The 19,809-nt window shown below is 47.0% G+C and overlaps 2 protein-coding genes across 2 annotated transcripts; one reads left to right on the top strand and one right to left on the bottom strand.

Annotated features, from left to right (window-relative positions):
• The first annotated feature begins 1,214 nt into the window (after positions 1-1,214).
• Positions 1,215-4,435, top strand: ppib (peptidylprolyl isomerase B (cyclophilin B)). The gene is made up of 5 exons (XM_084450611.1): positions 1,215-1,393; positions 2,445-2,558; positions 2,978-3,071; positions 3,589-3,773; positions 4,199-4,435. The coding sequence occupies exons 1-5, from the start codon at positions 1,259-1,261 to the stop codon at positions 4,319-4,321; spliced, it is 651 nt and encodes a 216-aa protein (XP_084306737.1). The 5' UTR covers positions 1,215-1,258; the 3' UTR covers positions 4,322-4,435.
• Positions 4,436-6,095: 1,660 nt separating this feature from the next.
• On the bottom strand, positions 6,096-16,762 carry snx22 (sorting nexin 22; the record flags this gene model as incomplete). Its single annotated transcript, XM_084451436.1, has 6 exons — positions 6,096-6,274; positions 9,983-10,050; positions 11,603-11,697; positions 13,513-13,617; positions 14,179-14,262; positions 16,676-16,762. 6 exons carry the CDS (start codon positions 16,760-16,762, stop codon positions 6,096-6,098), a joined length of 618 nt encoding a protein of 205 aa, XP_084307562.1.
• Positions 16,763-19,809: the final 3,047 nt, after the last annotated feature.

Genomic DNA, 19,809 nt, shown 5'->3' with positions numbered 1-19,809 from the left:
AGCCATCTCCTGTCTAGCCAAAAGTACATGAACGAAACATTCACTATCTAACAGAGGCCCTTGAGGGTGCTTGCCATGCGTGGAGGTTTTGTGCGTTTTGGTGTGCTGGGTATACGTTGCATCACAACCAAACTGTGCAATAAAAGTGGTTCTGTTAAGTTTAGAATCGCCAACTACTCACTGAGCCCTGCTAATGACAATGAAACTACAGTTTTCAGTTCTACAGCTACTATCTGGCCTCATAATGGGATTCGTGAGGTGCTACTAGGTGCTACTACCTGTGTTTAGTAGAAGCACGTTTCGTTTCACTTTATTTAGTCATTAAGACTAGCCCAGGCAGGCAAGGAGCCTATATTGTATAGATGAATGGTTTATTCAGTGTGGATGTGTTGATGAATATGAATATGGTTGAGATGATTGAGAGAGACACAAAAGGAGAAGCAACATACCTAAACTACACGTTTAATGCCAATAAATTCATAAGAAGCTGTTGAGACCAAGAAATTACAACCGTTGTCCGGTGTACACTTTTTAAAAAACATTTCCCAGTTTTGATACGGGCATTATAATCTGCAGCACAGCCCCACTCCTGGGGTGCGTTATATAACCATACAGAGTTGTTTTTCGTTTTGGGTTTCCTCAGATGTCAGAAGAGGGATTGGAAAAGGGATGTCAGAAGTGGGATTCGAACCCACGCCTCCAGAGGAGACTGCGACCTGAACGCAGCGCCTTAGACCGCTCGGCCATCCTGACTATACATTTGATTTAGAGAATTCAGGGTGTTATTCCATAGATTTTACCAGAAAATTAGTTGAAATGTGTCATTTATTGTTGTTTTTGATCCCCAAAAATGACTCGCTCGACCCACCCTGGCTTCACATGTTGGGATATAATAAGGGGTCATTTCAGCCCCGACAAAACGTTTATTAAATCGGAAATGATGAGTTGTAACACCCTGATTGGATAACACAGAGAAAACGTGTTCTTCAACCCGCGTACACCGTCTAACAGATTGAAGTCACCCAAGTTTTGAAGCGGTTTAAGCCAATAAAAATGAGATGCGTGGAGATGATAACGCCCCTTATAAGGTAAGCCAATCAAAATACGTTAGGGCGTAAGTGATATATCGACTGTCCCTGCCGGTTCAGGCTGGGCGGGGCGGGGCTAACCGCAGAGAGCAGGCCGCTGCTGTCTCCACCCCGGATATCCACTCTCTCCCGGCACATATAGGCCGCCACGGCTGCATTTCCACCCGTTCATGGTTCGTATCTGCGAGAGGAGGATGAAGTTTCTAGTGGCCCTCACAGTCATAGTGGGATCGGTGATATTTCTTCTGTTTCCGAGCGGATCAGACGCCGACGTGAAGAAGAAGGGCCCTAAAGTCACAGCCAAGGTAAGCAGAGTCTAAATAACCCTGTGAGCAGCTGTTAGGCCACTAAACTGGGCTTGGGTGCGACTCGACGGTCCTCTTGAAACCAACAAACCAACTCAAATATCGATTTATGCCCACAACGCTATGTTTCGACCAGCCATCCTTGACTGTCCTACTAAATAATCAACCTACACGTCCTATGGATCTGAAGGGTATTAGTTCACATGATTTGCACGGAACTCGAACCATATATCTGGAGAATTAGCCGGCAAGCTAATTTCACCGGCCAACCCTAGTGTGGCCCGACGCACAAAAAAAAGTCAGTAAATTCGCTGTTGCAGCACAATCGTGATTAAACTCTATAGATGAATGAGAAGTGGCATGTTTCCCCGCACACGCACAGTGAGGTCCCTATATGTGGCCCTTAGCCTGCGGCCCTGGGTGTTTCAGCAGGTTGGTGTTAGGATGTGTGTGTTCAGCAGGTTGGTGTTGGATGTGCTCTCTAGCAGGGCTCTAATGGCCACGTCGACACAGTGCAGACGAGAGGCCTGCTTTTCATTCTGTATGATGGCAGCTAAGTGACCTGCCAAGTCGTGTGGCTTTGTTACTACTATACTGATAGATCATCACTTTAGTCATTTAGCACCTTTATCCAAAGCGACTTAGAAACATTGTATTCAACGTAGGTCGTCAGTTTAACGTTACTACTACTGGACACAACTCACAAGTGCATCTCCTTTCTAAACGAGTGACTAAAAGCATACTCTAAAGCCAAAGTGCAATAGTAGAAAAATGTGTTCAGTGCGTTTTATTGGTCCAATATAATGTACAACTGAAAGAATTTTCATGTAGTTGGCAAACTTGACTAGCTGAGAAAACGGCCTTTATAATCAATAGACATCTCTGCGTCCACATCCTAATCTATAATCTATAATATATCTATGATGTCGCCTCCTTTACTGTATATTCAAGTCTGCTTTTTGTGTTTGCGGGTCATTTATAATCTTGAATATCACGTAGTCATAATAGTAACACATGGTTACATTACGCTAATGTGAATTTTACTCCACAGGTCTACTTTGATATCCGAATTGGGGATGAAGATGTTGGACGAATTGTCATTGGTTTGTTTGGGAAAACTGTTCCCAAGACAGCTGACAACTTCATTAAATTGGGTACTGGAGAGGTAAGTGTCACTCCAATCCCAATGGTTTATGCTACTGTCCTGTAGTCATCGTGATGGAAACAGTAGGAGGTTAAAGGTTATGCCCCCAGAAATGATTTATTTTGAAATGTCAAGTCTTATTTGGCAATGATGTCTCACTGTTATTTAATTCTGTCAATATTATTTACTGGTATCAGCAAATGTACTTGGTTAAATCTCTAGGATTCGTTGTGTCAGGGTGCCCTCAGATGTGATTGCATGTTGGTTTATCCTGGCTGGCCCGGTCCACTGTTTACAAAGTGAGCACCATATCAGCAGACTTTATACAACATTTAAAGGAGTAAGGTGTTATAAAGCTTGCTAATATAAATGAAGACTCGGCCACTGAAATCACTCAACGTTTAACTGACTTTTTATGCATGTATCTCTCATTTAAACAGAAAGGATTTGGCTACAAGGGCAGCAAATTCCACAGAGTCATCAAGGATTTCATGATCCAGGGTGGCGACTTCACCCAAGGAGACGGCACTGGAGGTAAGTTCAACACTGACTCTCCACACTTAGAAGAAGAAGAAGAAGAAGAAGAAGACACAGTTGCTCTAAAACCACGATCTGACAGTTCGCTGCTCCACACACAAGCCATGTCTATCCTACTCTGAGAGAGACTGTCGTCTGTTAGTGCTGTAAAGCTAATAGACTGCGTTACAGACAGAATTACAGCCTAGTATTAGCAGCAGTGTGCTGAACACTACAGCTGAAACCACACTGGCCCATCCATGCTTTAAATATCATTTTTATCATATTTTTATACAGTGAAAACTTTTTTGGCACAGCAATAACTGCAGCAACTACATGTTATCTAAAATTGTCATCTTGCCAACCAGTCAGGTTACATTACTCTCTGACCCACAACCAGAAATCTACACCCTAAAGGCACTATTACTGCCCATAGCCTAGGCTGCTCCATAACATGGAATTTATTATAGTGACAACAACCGTAACATTATTACTGTATTAGTACCCTGCGTTTGACGCTGCCCTTGTATTGCAGGTAAGAGCATCTATGGGGACCGCTTCCCTGACGAGAACTTCAAGCTGCAGCATTACGGTCCTGGCTGGCTCAGCATGGCCAACGCAGGCAAGGACACCAACGGGTCGCAGTTCTTCATCACCACCATCCAGACGCCCTGGCTGGACGGCAAACACGTGGTGTTCGGCAAAATCTTAGAGGGCATGGTGAGTGTCCTGCCCACACTCACACACACACACGTTAGACACATGGTGGTTATGAACGTTTTGAAGTGTGAATGTTTTTTGATCCAATAAACCACTTTAGTTTTTTTTCTAGTGTAGCTATTCGCTGTGTAATTGGTTGCTAGATTATTTTTTGTCCCTTGCTTTCTTCTTCTTTCTTTTTCACCAAAATACACTTATTTTGTACGTTTTCTGGGTAATCTTTCTGGAACCTTCCGGGTGTAGTCTTTGCTATATTTTGTGTGTAGCAAGTTCTGACATGACATCACAAGGTGATTCTGCTGTGTCGTCACAACTCTGAAAAGCTCTCCAGCGTGGGTTCTCACCCTGGATGTATTAATAGAACGGTTCTCACCCTGGATGTATTAATAGAACGGTTCTCACCCTGCCCTACCTCTCCTCCGCAGGATGTGGTGAGGAAGATCGAGCAAACCAAGACAGATGGGCGTGACAAACCCCTGAAGGACGTGGTCATCCACGACTCCGGCACAATACCAGTGGACAAGCCGTTCGCCATCGCCAAAGAGTAGCGCTCGACTGGGTCATGAGGAGGAGCAGGACTGGGGGGCGGAGCTGTGGCAGTGAAGCAGAGCTTTTGTATAATTTCTGTCTTTTTCTCCATGAGCCCTGTGGTTCTGAGGGGGTGGGGCCTCTGGGGGGGTGGGGCCTCTGGGGGGGTGGGGCCTCGAAGGGGGCGGGGCCTCTGAGGGGGCGGGGCCTCTGAGGAGGGGTCCAGCGGTAGAGGAGGCGGTATCATTGCCTGATGAGACAACAGGACGGCACTCGGGTCCATTCCCATTCAGCCATTCCACCGGTCATTCAGCTGTTATCTGCTTATTTTGTAACGGATCTCCATTAAAGGTTCCACTTTTTGTTATTGTGGTGTGGACAATATTCTCATTTTGTAAATTCAGTCTGTATTTTCAGAGAAGGACCAGGAGCACACCAAGCTTACACTTGGTAGTTGCTAGTTGGGATATAAATATCCAAGTCCAATCTTGCAAAGAACGAAAGCACACTTCATTATCAGACAACTGATTTATCCAAACTGGGGTCCATATTGGTACTTCAATCAACATTTGACTCATTTTATCTAAGATACAGGTGTTTAATATTGTACTGTACAAGGCAACATGTTTCATTGTCGGCTACAAATTCAACCCATTTTGTGTTTTTGAACCATTCAGCAAAAGCAAAGCAAAAATCTACTGTAACGTCAAGTCTACCAGTGTCACACAGTAAAATGTAGAAATATTTGTGCTCTTGACTGGAGAGTAACTGATGAGTTGACCAGGTGTGACAGGTGAGAACCTCACTGCACACAATATAGTTAGTCACCTGGATGCAAAAGTATAAAATATATTTTACATTGTGTAGAAAAGGTTAAAAAAAATAGACAGAGTGGGAACGGTTGGGCGGTCGGTGGGAAGGTTTGGGTGGTCAGTGGGAAGGTTTGGGCGGTCAGTGGGAACATTGGCCTACAAGGAAATACCTATAACCCATCAACAATACACAGTAAAACAACGACCATATCCCTGCTAAGAAGAAATACATTTGCTTATAAGGAAATCAGACACCAAGCACATGACTTAAAACCATAACATGTTCTAGTAGGCAGAGACAGACAGATCAATCCTATAATAGACGGTGACACAGCTACAGGACGGCGCCCTGGGGAGAACAAAGCTGCATCTAACCTGAGATTGTGTTCCTGCCTCAGGCATCATCTGACCTCATTTGAATCCTGAAAAAGGCAAACTTCATTCCTTAGAAAAGCAATGAGCTCACATGACAGGTCAGGTTACGGCTTCTGTGTGGAGGAACATCGCTTTCACCCGTCCAGCTGATACATGAGAATCTCACAGGGGGAAGAAAGGGGTGAGGATTTAAACACGCTGACCCGGGCCTTGATTTCGGATCATCTGACATCACCTGCGACCACAATCAGCGCTTTAGTAAGACGCCACTGAAACGCCAGCAGTGTGATGGCACAGGTGGGCGGTGTTTCAACCGACCATCGAGTCCAAATCTGAAAATCTAACATTTCAAACCTCCAGGTACCAGACGCAGGTCAGGTTTGTGGCCGACTCAGACAACACATCTGATTCTCAGCAAAGTCTAAATATGGAAGCACTTTTCTAGTCAGCTGGTTTGGGCAGATGCAGGCGGAGTCCTGGGGAATTGTGTTTGCGTCGCTAAGCTGCTCCCTCGTTGAGCGACGGAAGAACCTGGTACCGGGGACAGCCCGGGTGGGTCTACTGGGCTGGGCTTGGAAGGTCGGTACTGGGGACAGCCCGGGTGGGTCTACTGGACTGGGCTGGTACCAGGGCTGGCCCGGGTGGGTCTACTGGACTGGGCTGGTACCGGGTCTACTGGACTGGGCGGGTCTACTGGGCTGGTCTTGGTGCCGGCCATGAAGCTGACCCGGGTGTCCCTGTGGTACAAGCCCTGGAGGACGCCGTCCGCAACGATGTCAGGCAGTTCTGCTGAGGAGAAAAGTGACCGGTTTAATAGACGCATTAAACACATTACATTACAGTCATTTAGCAGACGCTTTAATCCAAAGTGACTAACAATAATTGCATTTAACGTAGGAAGAGCCAACGTACTACTACTTGGCAGAACTCACAAGTGCATCTTCCCTCTAAAACAAGTGACTAAGAGCATAATCTAGTGCTGAAGGCAAAGTGCAGTGCAAACACAAAACCTCACCCTGGACAGGACTAACATCCTGTTCTGGAAGCTGTGGTTTGAGTTGAGCTGCCATGCTAGCTACACACAGACCACACGCTAGGAGCCATGCTAGCTACACACAGACCACACGCTAGGAGCTATGCTAGCTACACACAGACCACACGCTAGGAGCCAGCAGCACACAGACCACACGCTAGGAGCCAGCTACACACAGACCACACGCTAGGAGCCATGCTAGCTACACACAGACCACACGCTAGGAGCCATGCTAGCTACACACAGACCACACGCTAGGAGCCATGCTAGCTACACACAGACCACACGCTAGGAGCTAGCTACACACAGACCACACGCTAGGAGCCAGCTACACACAGACCACACGCTAGGAGCCAGCTACACACAGACCACACGCTAGGAGCCAGCTACACACAGACCACACGCTAGGAGCCAGCTACACACAGACCACACGCTAGGAGCCAGCTACACACAGACCACACGCTAGGAGCCATGCTAGCTACACACAGACCACACGCTAGGAGCCAGCTACACACAGACCACACGCTAGGAGCCATGCTAGCTACACACAGACCACACGCTAGGAGCCATGCTAGCTACACACAGACCACACGCTAGGAGCCAGCTACACACAGACCACACGCTAGGAGCCAGCTACACACAGACCACACGCTAGGAGCCAGCAGCACACAGACCACACGCTAGGAGCCAGCTACACACAGACCACACGCTAGGAGCTAGCTACACACAGACCACACGCTAGGAGCCAGCTACACACAGACCACACGCTAGGAGCCAGCTACACACAGACCACACGCTAGGAGCCAGCTACACACAGACCACACGCTAGGAGCCAGCTACACACAGACCACACGCTAGGAGCCATGCTAGCTACACACAGACCACACGCTAGGAGCCAGCTACACACAGACCACACGCTAGGAGCCATGCTAGCTACACACAGACCACACGCTAGGAGCCATCCTAGCTACACACAGACCACACGCTAGGAGCCATGCTAGCTACACACAGACCACACGCTAGGAGCCAGCTACACACAGACCACGCGCTAGGAGCCAGCTACACACAGACCACACGCTAGGAGCCAGCAGCACACAGACCACACGCTAGGAGCCAGCTACACACAGACCACACGCTAGGAGCCATGCTAGCTACACACAGACCACACGCTAGGAGCCAGCTACACACAGACCACACGCTAGGAGCCAGCTACACACAGACCACACGCTAGGAGCCATGCTAGCTACACACAGACCACACGCTAGGAGCCAGCTACACACAGACCACACGCTAGGAGCCAGCTACACACAGACCACACGCTAGGAGCCAGCTACACACAGAACACACGCTAGGAGCCAGCTACACACAGACCACACGCTAGGAGCCATACTAGCTACACACAGACCACACGCTAGGAGCCATGCTAGCTACACACAGACCACATGCTAGGAGCCATGCTAGCTACACACAGACCACACGCTAGGAGCCAGCTACACACAGACCACACGCTAGGAGCTAGCTACACACAGACCACACGCTAGGAGCCAGCTACACACAGACCACACGCTAGGAGCCAGCTACACACAGACCACACGCTAGGAGCCAGCTACACACAGACCACACGCTAGGAGCCAGCTACACACAGACCACACGCTAGGAGCCATACTAGCTACACACAGACCACACGCTAGGAGCCATGCTAGCTACACACAGATCACACGCTAGGAGCCATGCTAGCTACACACAGACCACACGCTAGGAGCCATGCTAGCTACACACAGACCACACGCTAGGAGCCAGCTACACACAGACCACACGCTAGGAGCCAGCTACACACAGACCACACGCTAGGAGCCAGCTACACACAGACCACACGCTAGGAGCTAGCTACACACAGACCACACGCTAGGAGCCAGCTACACACAGACCACACACTAGGAGCCAGCAGTTGAGCTGCCATGCTAGCTACACACAGACCACACTAGGAGCCATGCTAGCTACACACAGACCACACGCTAGGAGCCAGCTACACACAGACCACACGCTAGGAGCCAGCTATACACAGACCACACGCTAGGAGCCAGCTACACACAGACCGCACGCTAGGAGCCAGCTACACACAGACCACACGCTAGGAGCCATGCTAGCTACACACAGACCACACGCTAGGAGCCATGCTAGCTACACACAGACCACACGCTAGGAGCCATGCTAGCTACACACAGACCACACGCTAGGAGCTAGCTACACACAGACCACACGCTAGGAGCCATGCTAGCTACACACAGACCACACGCTAGGAGCCATGCCAGCTACACACAGACCACACGCTAGGAGCCAGCTACACACAGACCACACGCTAGGAGCCATGCTAGCTACACACAGACCACACGCTAGGAGCCATGCCAGCTACACACAGACCACACGCTAGGAGCCAGCTACACACAGACCACACGCTAGGAGCCATGCTAGCTACACACAGACCACACGCTAGGAGCCATGCCAGCTACACACAGACCACACGCTAGGAGCCAGCTACACACAGACCACACGCTAGGAGCCAGCTACACACAGACCACACGCTAGGAGCCATGCTAGCTACACACAGACCACACGCTAGGAGCCATGCTAGCTACACACAGACCACACGCTAGGAGCCATGCTAGCTACACACAGACCACACGCTAGGAGCCAGCTACACACAGACCACACGCTAGGAGCCAGCTACACACAGACCACACGCTAGGAGCCAGCTACACACAGACCACACGCTAGGAGCCAGCTACACACAGACCACACGCTAGGAGCCATGCTAGGAGCCAGCTACACACAGACCACACGCTAGGAGCTAGCTACACACAGACCACACGCTAGGAGCCAGCGACACACAGACCACACGCTAGGAGCCAGCGACACACAGACCACACGCTAGGAGCCATGCTAGCTACACACAGACCACACGCTAGGAGCCATGCTAGCTACACACAGACCACACGCTAGGAGCCAGCTACACACAGACCACACGCTAGGAGCCAGCTACACACAGACCACACGCTAGGAGCCAGCTACACACAGACCACACGCTAGGAGCCAGCTACACACAGACCACACGCTAGGAGCCAGCTACACACAGACCACACGCTAGGAGCCAGCTACACACAGACCACACGCTAGGAGCCAGCTACACACAGACCACACGCTAGGAGCCAGCAGCACGCAAACGGTTTCTAAAAGCAACTAAGTGTGACAGGACCTTTAGGAGTCGATTCAAAGGAAAACTACTTGAAAATCAAAAGGCCAATGGCTTTGACCGCTTCATGATAAAGCGCCTGCCATACCTGACACAGCACCTGCCAGATAGGGGTCCCTTAAAGCGCCTGCCATACCTGACGCAGCACCTGCCAGATAAGGGACCCTTAAAGCACCTGCCAGATAACGGTCCCTTAAAGCACCTGCCATACCTGACACAGCACCTGCCAGATAAGGGTCCCTGCAGAATCCCATCACACGCTGGTGATGCAGCTGACTTCTGGAGAGATCACAGAGAAACACACACTATCAGTTCAGCCTCTCCTTTACTTCACTTTATAGAAATAATTGAAAGAAATCTTATATTAGGAATTAATATGGTTAATAAGTGACAAATAAAAAAAGCATACAATCTTGACTATGTCTGAGTTTTTACTTAGTGGAATAAAGTATACAGACACTACGTATAGTTGGCAGTAATGCATATTTTGATGTTCCCATTTGTGAAAACATGACCTATGAAGGTATGAATGGAACACTCTGGCAGCCATCTTACCTGTGGATAGTTCTCAAAGAAAATCTCATGTGAACTAGCAGCACTAGCCTAGAATGGGCAGAATATGTTGAGGTTCCAGTTGTGTCCACCAGATGGAGCTAGAGGCAGACGCAATGACGTGTACTTGGGGAAATTAAAAAGTTCTGCAGTGAAAACTGTATTTAACCAAACTAGCACTATATCAGGTTTGGTTCAGTACGAAAAATATCAAGAACTTTGTGCATAACTTTGACATGTAGCCAATTAACCTGGTTCTTTACCCTAGATATGTTGCTGAACACAAACACTGATAAATCCTGTGTTATTATGAGTGATAATGATAGGCCTATATTTAGTGGGCCACTGCTGAATACTTTTACATTTATTAGGGAGTCCCTCCTGTCAACATGCCAACATCCAAAGCGCACAGATGAATCAGGATTAGGGTTAGGGGGTCAGGGTTAGTGGGTCAGGGTTAGGGGGTCAGGGTTAGTGGGTCAGGGTTAGGGGGTCAGGGTTAGTGGGTCAGGGTTAGGGTCAACGGTAGCTTCCTGAAGGGAACTAAATGTGCACGGTCAGCTGACCTACCCGTGTCTCCAAGGATTCATATCATCAAGTGATCTGTAATGAGAAAAGCAGCAGTGTATTACATCACTTACAGTATCTCCTAACTAGGCTCAAATCATGCTGAAGGCATTCACAGATTAAAGGTGCAGTACGCTGTTTGGGATTTCCTGTTAGTAAAAAATGTGAATGATTTTGAAAATTTTTTACAAAATCCTGCCCCTCCTTTCAGGCCTCCAAGCCCCTCCTCCAATCTGGGGGAAACAAATGACCCTCGCTAGGCAGGTAGGAAGGTTGACAGGCAGGTGAGCCATCCAATCACTCGCTAGGCAGGTAGGAAGGTTGACAGGCAGGTGAGTCATCCAATCACTCGCTAGGCAGGTCGGTAGGTTGACAGGCAGGTAAGCCATACAATCACTTCAAGTTGGCAACTCAAACTGATTGGACGCACTTATTACAGTCCTGCGACTTCCACAGATTACGGATATATTTCATTTTACTGTCAGATCACTATATTTATTGATTGCTGTCGGGAAGTAATTAGAATTGCAAAAAAATATAACAAAAAGTTCTTCTGAGCCAAACTGTGTACTGCACCTTTAAATTAGCATCCTGGACAGTAGAGATGGTGAAAATCCTGTACTGATATAACGAGGAAATGGTTTTATCTGATAATATAAACTGTTTTATAGTCAGGACCATCCTAATGGAGGAAGACATGCGTATTACATACTCAAGGCTGCTGGTCTTGGTCCCTGAAGGGAAGTGTTTAATATTAAGAAAGTCCAGTAAGATTTGAGGGACCTCTTCATTTTGATAGAGGATCTCCTACAGAGAGGGGGGGGGGGGGGCAGTATTGGGACAAACAGCTCAGCTCACTAAGGACAGACACAATATCCTTCATTATAAACAGACACAGTATCCTTCATTATAAACAGGCTCCATTATCAAACTCCCCATTCAGTGGATGCAATGTACTGTAAAAAGTACAGGTTAAACAGGTTTCATCCTCAGAGAAACACCATTGTGAATACTAGGGTTAGAATTACCAGGACATGGATGAATCCATCAACAATATTACATTTACTGTAAAAACAACAACAACCTTCAGTCCCTTGTGAAGGATATAGTAGAGTTTTACCTCAATGTGTCATTGTTTCAGATAACATCAACTTTTCCTGACAAAAATGGATAGAGGACATTCGTAGTAAAGCCTAGAATTTACTATACTCAAATACAGTAGCGTAGTGTATGTGTATTGTATGACCAAAACGGTGGTAGAGCAATTATCAGACTTTCTCAAAAGTGCTAGTTTTGTCAACGTTTTGATCTGAACCATTGTATGTGATCATAAGTAACCTTAAAACAGGGCGAAACATGATTTTCCCCTTTACTACTCCTTAAACGGGCGAGGTGTGCACTATTCACAGCCCCAGCTGAGTGAATATGTTCTGTAAACATGCTCCACACCTGGATGTATTCTTCCAGCTCCTGAATATGTTCTGTAAACATGCTCAACACCTGGATGTATTCTTCCAGCTCCTGAATATGTTCAGTAAACATGCTCCACACCTGGATGTATTCTTCCAGCTCCTGAATATGTTCTGTAAACATGCTCAACACCTGGATGTATTCTTCCAGCTCCTGAATATGTTCTGTAAACATGCTCAACACCTGGATGTATTCTTCCAGCTCCTGAATATGTTCTGTAAACATGCTCAACACCTGGATGTATTCTTCCAGCTCCTGAATATGTTCTGTAAACATGCTCAACACCTGGATGTATTCTTCCAGCTCCTGAATATGTTCAGTAAACATGCTCAACACCTGGATGTATTCTTCCAGCTCCTGAATATGTTCTGTAAACATGCTCAACACCTGGATGTATTCTTCCAGCTCCTGAATATGTTCTGTAAACATGCTCAACACCTGGATGTATTCTTCCAGCTCCTGAATATGTTCTGTAAACATGCTCAACACCTGGATGTATTCTTCCAGCTCCTGAATATGTTCAGTAAACATGCTCAACACCTGGATGTATTCTTCCAGCTCCTGAATATGTTCTGTAAACATGCTCAACACCTGGATGTATTCTTCCAGCTCCTGAATATGTTCTGTAAACATGCTCAACACCTGGATGTATTCTTCCAGCTCCTGAATATGTTCTGTAAACATGCTCAACACCTGGATGTATTCTTCCAGCTCCTGAATATGTTCAGTAAACATGCTCAACACCTGGATGTATTCTTCCAGCTCCTGAATATGTTCTGTAAACATGCTCAACACCTGGATGTATTCTTCCAGCTCCTGAATATGTTCTGTAAACATGCTCAACACCTGGATGTATTCTTCCAGCTCCTGAATATGTTCTGTAAACATGCTCAACACCTGGATGTATTCTTCCAGCTCCTGAATATGTTCTGTAAACATGCTCAACACCTGGATGTATTCTTCCAGCTCCTGAATATGTTCTGTAAACATGCTCAACACCTGGATGTATTCTTCCAGCTCCTGAATATGTTCTGTAAACATGCTCAACACCTGGATGTATTCTTCCAGCTCCTGAATATGTTCTGTTAACATGCTCAACACCTGGATGTATTCTTCCAGCTCCTGAATATGTTCTGTAAACATGCTCAACACCTGGATGTATTCTTCCAGCTCCTGCTGTCTCTGCTCCAGTGGTTTGGTTCTTAGGTGAGGGTTTCTCTTGCTGGGGAAGTCTGGTGTCACAGCAATCTTCCTCAGCTGGAGAGAACACAGGATATATCAAAACTACATCATACAGAGGTTAATACACACACTGTTTTTAAAATGTTTGCTTATAATATTGTTTTTAAATCTGAAGATTTACTTAAAATGTGCTCAGCAGCCCAATGCTGTGGGTAGGTATTAGTTGTATAGATGCTGTGGGTAGGTATTAGTTGTATAGATGCTGTGGGTAGGTATTAGTTGTATAGATGCTGTGGGTAGGTATTAGTTGTATAGATGCTGTGGGTAGGTATTAGTTGTATAGATGCTGTGGGTAGGTATTAGTTGTATACATGCTGTGGGTAGGTATTAGTTGTATACATGCTGTGGGTAGGAATTAGTTGTATACATGCTGTGGGTAGGTATTAGTTGTATACATGCTGTGGGTAGGTATTAGTTGTATACATCCTGTGGGTAGGTATTAGTTGTATACATGCTGTGGGTAGGTATTAGTTGTATACATCCTGTGGGTAGGTATTAGTTGTATACATGCTGTGGGTAGGTATTAGTTGTATAGATCCTGTGGGTAGGTATTAGTTGTATACATCGTTGTCGTACCTTTCTGTGGAGGTTATGAAATTCACTGTGTCTTCTCAGGACAAAGTGCTTCCTTCCATTGATCAAGATTTCAATTCGGAACAGCTGTAAAGACAGACAGCAGAGGAATTTAAATTGCTAGTATCTATGCATCTATCATCCTCATGAGTGACAAACATCTTTTGTCTGGTCTTCCTAACTGCAGAGTAACAGACTGTACTCAATCAGTGGCCAATCAATCAATTTGTCTGGATGTAGCGCTTGTGCTAATAGTGCTACAGTATAGTACATAACAGTATGTTTCTAAACATCATCACACTCAATGACACAGTAGTCCAACGTCCATCACCCAATCACCAATATCCCACCCACTAATCATGTCTAATGCCTTTTTCCTCACTGAAGATCCTGAACACACACACGTGTGGGGAGCCACACAGTGGGGCTACCTGCTCAAAGCCTCAAGAATGGCAAATATGCTGCATGCAGCGTGAAGCGTGTGTAGACTTGAACCTGCCGGCGCTCTTCCAGGTCGGTGACAAGCCTGTATGGGCCCCTTGCTCTCTAGCGCCCCCTCTGGCTAAATACAAGCGCTACAAGCGCTCAGCCATGGGGTGAAATGTCACAACAGCTGCTATATATTTCAGACTGACTGATGAAGACCTCGAGTCAATCAGTTGGTCTGTCTAGTTGCCTTGCTCAAATTATTATTATTTTTTACTTGAAGACGGAGTGCCTTAGTTTCTGTCCTGGTTTTAACCAGCAACTTCCTGGAATGTGTTTGCTATAAGCCTCCCTACAGTATACGTTTCTGATAGATTAGGTTGACTCAAAACTTAATGATACAAGAATGACTGCTGAAAGGTTTCCTATTGGGTTCTTGTCCACTGGCTAAGGGACATGTTTCGTCTTTGAATTGTCGTAAATTACAATCTTTTTCTGACATTTCCTGACCTGAACTTTAGAGGTCACAGAGGTCAAGGAAACGATGGGAGCTGTGATGTTGGCTCCAGCTGTCCTCACTATTCACAGCAGCGTCCAGGAGACACGACCTGAGCCGAGTGGTTGAGGGAGGTTTTGTGGACATCACATGGACGAGCTCAGCGATAACCTCCATGGTACTGAGGGACAGATCAGATCCTTTCCTACGCCGTCTAACACATCCCTCCTCAATATGGCCGCCATTCCTTCCACCCAGGTCATCCAGGAAGGAAGGTGATGGGAGCGTGTGTGTCAGGTTTTAGGGGTTAGAAGAGCATCCTCCGCCAGCAGACAGAGGCTCCATTATCAGGGAGAGGTCGCTCGCTCATCGAGGCCTCGTGGTTTCAACATTCCAGCGTTTCCAGGAAGACTCACTCCAGTACCTCACATTAATTGGGTTGTCGGCGCATGGCTGGATCACATGCCGGAGAGACAGAGGCTGCGTCTACATGCTGGAGGGTTCAACTGGAATCCTAACACAAATATAGATTCAGGAGTGATGCTGAAGACTAAGTCTACATGACAGGCACAAGAACATTAGCCTGTGTTTACATTTAGTCAATCTCCTATTATGAATAGCTATGTAAGGCCTACAAGTTATAGAATGGGTGAAGTTGGTCTCCATAGGAGCTTTAGGCTGATGTTTTAAGTGTTGGGCCAAAGCAGATCATCTTTTTGTTGAAGTCAGAAAGCAGACACACCCTCTATAGACACACCCTCTATAGGTAGGCTATCTATTGTATGTCATTGATCTGGGCCAGGACAAATTCAAAACCAGGCCTTGAACAATTGCTATAGGCATCAGACTGGGTGCTCAAACTGTCAAAACTATACAAAGAAGTGCAGAAACACCGATAAGGTGACGCTGAATTGCTGATGAACCGAGAGCTGTGAAATATCGTAGACTAGAATAATTTCCTCCTTATAAAACTAATTTGTAAGAATTTGATGATGATGAAAATGATGATAAATCATGTGGCATGAGATCATACAAGTTAAGTGTTGAATGTAGGCTAAATGAACAACATTTGCTTGAGAATGTGTGGAAATGACTAATGGGGATGGATAGCCCAACATAACCTGCCCACGTCACAGCCAGGTGAGGATCAGGATATCATATTTCTAGGGATATTTCACGACAATTACAGAGAAATGAGAGCGCCAGAGAAATATTTTTGCCTTGTTTTTACAACTGAAACATTCCTCCTTGTGTAAGTTATGATAGCAGGTCGATCACTGGGCTATTCTTCGGATGTATGGATGTTTCTGGCTGCTCGGGGAGGGAGGGAGGCTACTTCCTAGATTTAGTTTCGGAACAGGCGAGTAGCGACGCTGGTTTTGACAGCATATCAAATCATTTACACATTAGGCTGCTAAACGCGTGGGTTCTGGTGTGTATGTCCATTATTAATTACAAAGTGCCGCAAATTCTTCGTTTATCTGAATGAAATGCATCAGAGTTAGTCTATTCCAGGTGTAACTTACCTGATCGTTGTGGAAGTTGGCTGCTAAAATTGCGCAAGAATGTCGTTCTCACCTTTATTGGCTTTCCCGACTCATCGACCTCCTTCTCCAGGGATGGGATCAATATTTCAATCATTTGGAAGATTATTTGTACCAGCATCGGGTTTGAACACACGAGGCTTCGCACACAGACCACCTATAGCTGCTCTCTCTCTCTCCTCTGACTTTCTCTCACTTCTCCAACCCGGACCACCTATAGCTGCTCTCTCTCCTCTGAAATCTCTCACTTCTCCAACCCGGACCCTGCTGGGGAAACGCAACCCAGATGAATCAGGCAGGCGGTCTGACTCTATTCGGGTTTATTCTGCTCGGTCAACCATACAGACCGAACACAGACAGGCCTATCCCATTGAGTGACTAATATTTCTACAAATCATGTTGCCCTGATTCCCACCTGCGGAACAGGCCTTTTCTTTAATTAACGTTTTGAAGTCAAGTCAATTTAATAGCCAGGATGTTCAAGGGGATGATGGCCTGGATGCGTAGCTACGCTATTTGCTTTAGTTTTTTTTCTACAACTGGGGTGAAACTCAATTCTAACTTTAACTGTGGGGAAGAAAAGCCTAAGTTCTGACCTGGTTCTGCATTTTCAGGAGATGACAACTGACTAGATCCCATGAAGTTTCATTTAAAGGGGCACAGTCACGACTTGTTAAAGTTAACATTATTTGGATTAAATGCTTAAATTCTGTGTTTAGGTCTTTTTAAAATCACAATCAGTGGCTGTGTCTCTATGTGGAAGACGGAATTGTGGAAAAACGAGCAAACCAGTAGGCTAGACTACACTGACGTTTGCTTTGAAGGTTTTCTGCGATTTACGTGATTTCTTCAGTGTAGGGAAATGGTCGACAGTGATAAGGCTGCACAGTGATACTTTTTATAGCCTGCTTCCTATAACCTAGCCTACTTTTTATAGCCTGCTTCCTATAGCCTAGCCTACTTTTTATAGCCTTCTTATTACATTTAATATCAGTCAAACAGTTTTTAAGACTTTTAGTAGTAGGCTATTCAAATGGAGGAATTCACTTGAATCATTTTCCAGTATTGGGTTTCTTAGCTTTTTCTCCAGTAGCCTATGGAAGTATGTCTTTTGGGCACCACTGATACTACCAGGGAGCTATAGCCTATGTGGATGTGATTGGGTGCCAATTAACATTTGGCATCACTGCAAAAAACACAATCAACTAGAAAGGGTGTTCCGAGAGCACCGGCCTCCGCCCATGAATGCATTTTGTTGGGGTAACATTGTTGAAATGGTTAAACTCACTCCTCAGTATAAATATCGCCCACTTGCACCATTTAGTTTTTCAGTGGCGCAACTGGTAGTGGTGTTTATGACAGGTGGTCGTGTGTGAAGCAGATCAGAGGACCAGGATGTGATGTCAGAGTGGGCAGGTTGCAGGAGGAAGCGATACTGATGAGTGATGCACTGATACCTGTTAGATCAGCTGTGCAGTTGTTGAATGTGTAAGTGGATACAATAATCAGTGATTGATAGATAACAAAGCAGCAATGTCTCTCTTTGTCTTTCTCCGTAGGATATCGGTGCATTTAAGAGGTGTGGGCGTAATCAGTGGTTAAACCTCTGGAACTTTGCCAGAAGATCCTTCTTGCCTGGTGTTCAACCAGCCCAAGTTCTCCCACACAACTTCCCTTCCCTGGCTCCCTGTAGCAGCTCTGGTACTAGCCTACAGGGCAATGGAAGGAACAGCTCCCTCCTACCTCCAGGCCATGGTCTGGAAGTCAGGACAGCAGAGTCGCTGCCCATCTTTTGCCGCAGGCTCAAAACTCACCTCTTCAAGAAGTCCTACCAGGATCCTCCCTCTTAAGCACCTATTGCATTCTTTGTTTGCGGTTCTTCACTTTGTCTTCAGCACTAGACGATGCTCTTAGTCACTTGTTTTAGAAAGGAGAGGCACTTGTGAGTTCTGGTGAGTAGTAGGCTAGTACACAGACGTTTCCTATGTTAAATGCAACTATTGTAAATTGCTTTGGATAAAAGCGTCGGCTAAATGACTAATGTAATGCGTAGGACATTAAAACCTCAATAGATACACCTCAACACATGTATTAAACTACAAACCAGGCCAGGTCCAGCCTGGCTTATGTGCGTGGCTGGCTTGTTTCTGTTCAGGACTGGTAGGACGGAAGCTAGTCATGCCACTGAAATATCTGTGAATTGAAATTACATGAAATAATGTTGATAAATTAAGATAGGTCTCGTCGCCTGGACACATCAGTTCCAATGCTTCCAATGCTAATCCAGCACAATAAGAGTGGGATAGCCAGTAAGCTCATGAGCTCACAACAACTAGCAGCAGGTTAGGAGCGGGGGGGGGGGGTCCAGGTTAGGAGCAGGGAGAGGGAGGGGTAGGGGGGGTCCAGGTTGGGAGCAGGGAGGGGGGGGGGGGTCCAGGTTGGGAGCAGGGAGAGGGAGGGGTAGGGGGAGGGGGGGTCCAGGTTGGGAGCAGGGAGGGGGGGGGGGGGTCCAGGTTAGGAGCAGGGAGAGGGAGGGGTAGGGGGAGGGGGGGTCCAGGTTGGGAGCAGGGAGGGGGGGGGGGGGTCCAGGTTGGGAGCAGGGAGAGGGAGGGGTAGGGGGAGGGGGGGTCCAGGTTGGGAGCAGGGAGGGGGGGGGGGGGTCCAGGTTGGGAGCAGGGAGGGGGGGTCCAGGTTGGGAGCAGGGAGGGGGGGTCCAGGTTAGGAGCAGGGAGGGGGAGTCCAGGTTGGGAGCAGGGAGGGGGAGGGGGGGTCCAGGTTGGGAGCAGGGAGGGGGATGGGGGGTCCAGGTTAGGAGCAGGGAGGGGGAGTCCAGGTTGGGAGCAGGGAGGGGGGGTCCAGGTTGGGAGCAGGGAGGGGGAGTCCAGGTTGGGAGCAGGGAGGGGGAGGGGGGGTCCAGGTTAGGAGCAGGGAGGGGGAGGGGGGGTCCAGGTTAGGAGCAGGGAGGGGGAGGGGGGGTCCAGGTTGGGAGCAGGGAGCGACAGTACTAGGGCAGAAACGGACCATAACATAAATATACTAATTTACTATGAAAATGGTTTGATTTTTGTTACAATATTTTTCAAATGAGCTAACTTGGGACACTTTTTGACCATTCTTGAATATTCACGTTTTTTCATCAAATAGGTCGTCGTTATTAATGATTAATAA

Source organism: Borostomias antarcticus (genome assembly GCF_949987555.1).
Source record: "Borostomias antarcticus genome assembly, chromosome: 16".
Taxonomy (NCBI): Eukaryota; Metazoa; Chordata; class Actinopteri; order Stomiiformes; family Stomiidae; genus Borostomias; species Borostomias antarcticus.
This window is presented reverse-complemented; position numbering and strand designations above follow the sequence as displayed.

What these genes read in the sequence shown, in the direction of transcription:
- ppib (XM_084450611.1), top strand. Translation starts at nt 1,259, where the DNA reads ATGGTTCGTATCTGCGAGAGGAGGATGAAGTTTCTAGTGGCCCTCACA. An exon ending in CCAAGGAGACGGCACTGGAG is followed by an intron (nt 3,072 to 3,588) that starts GTAAGTTCAACA and finishes CTTGTATTGCAG; the next exon opens with GTAAGAGCATCTATGGGGAC. An exon ending in GCAAAATCTTAGAGGGCATG is followed by an intron (nt 3,774 to 4,198) that starts GTGAGTGTCCTG and finishes TCTCCTCCGCAG; the next exon opens with GATGTGGTGAGGAAGATCGA.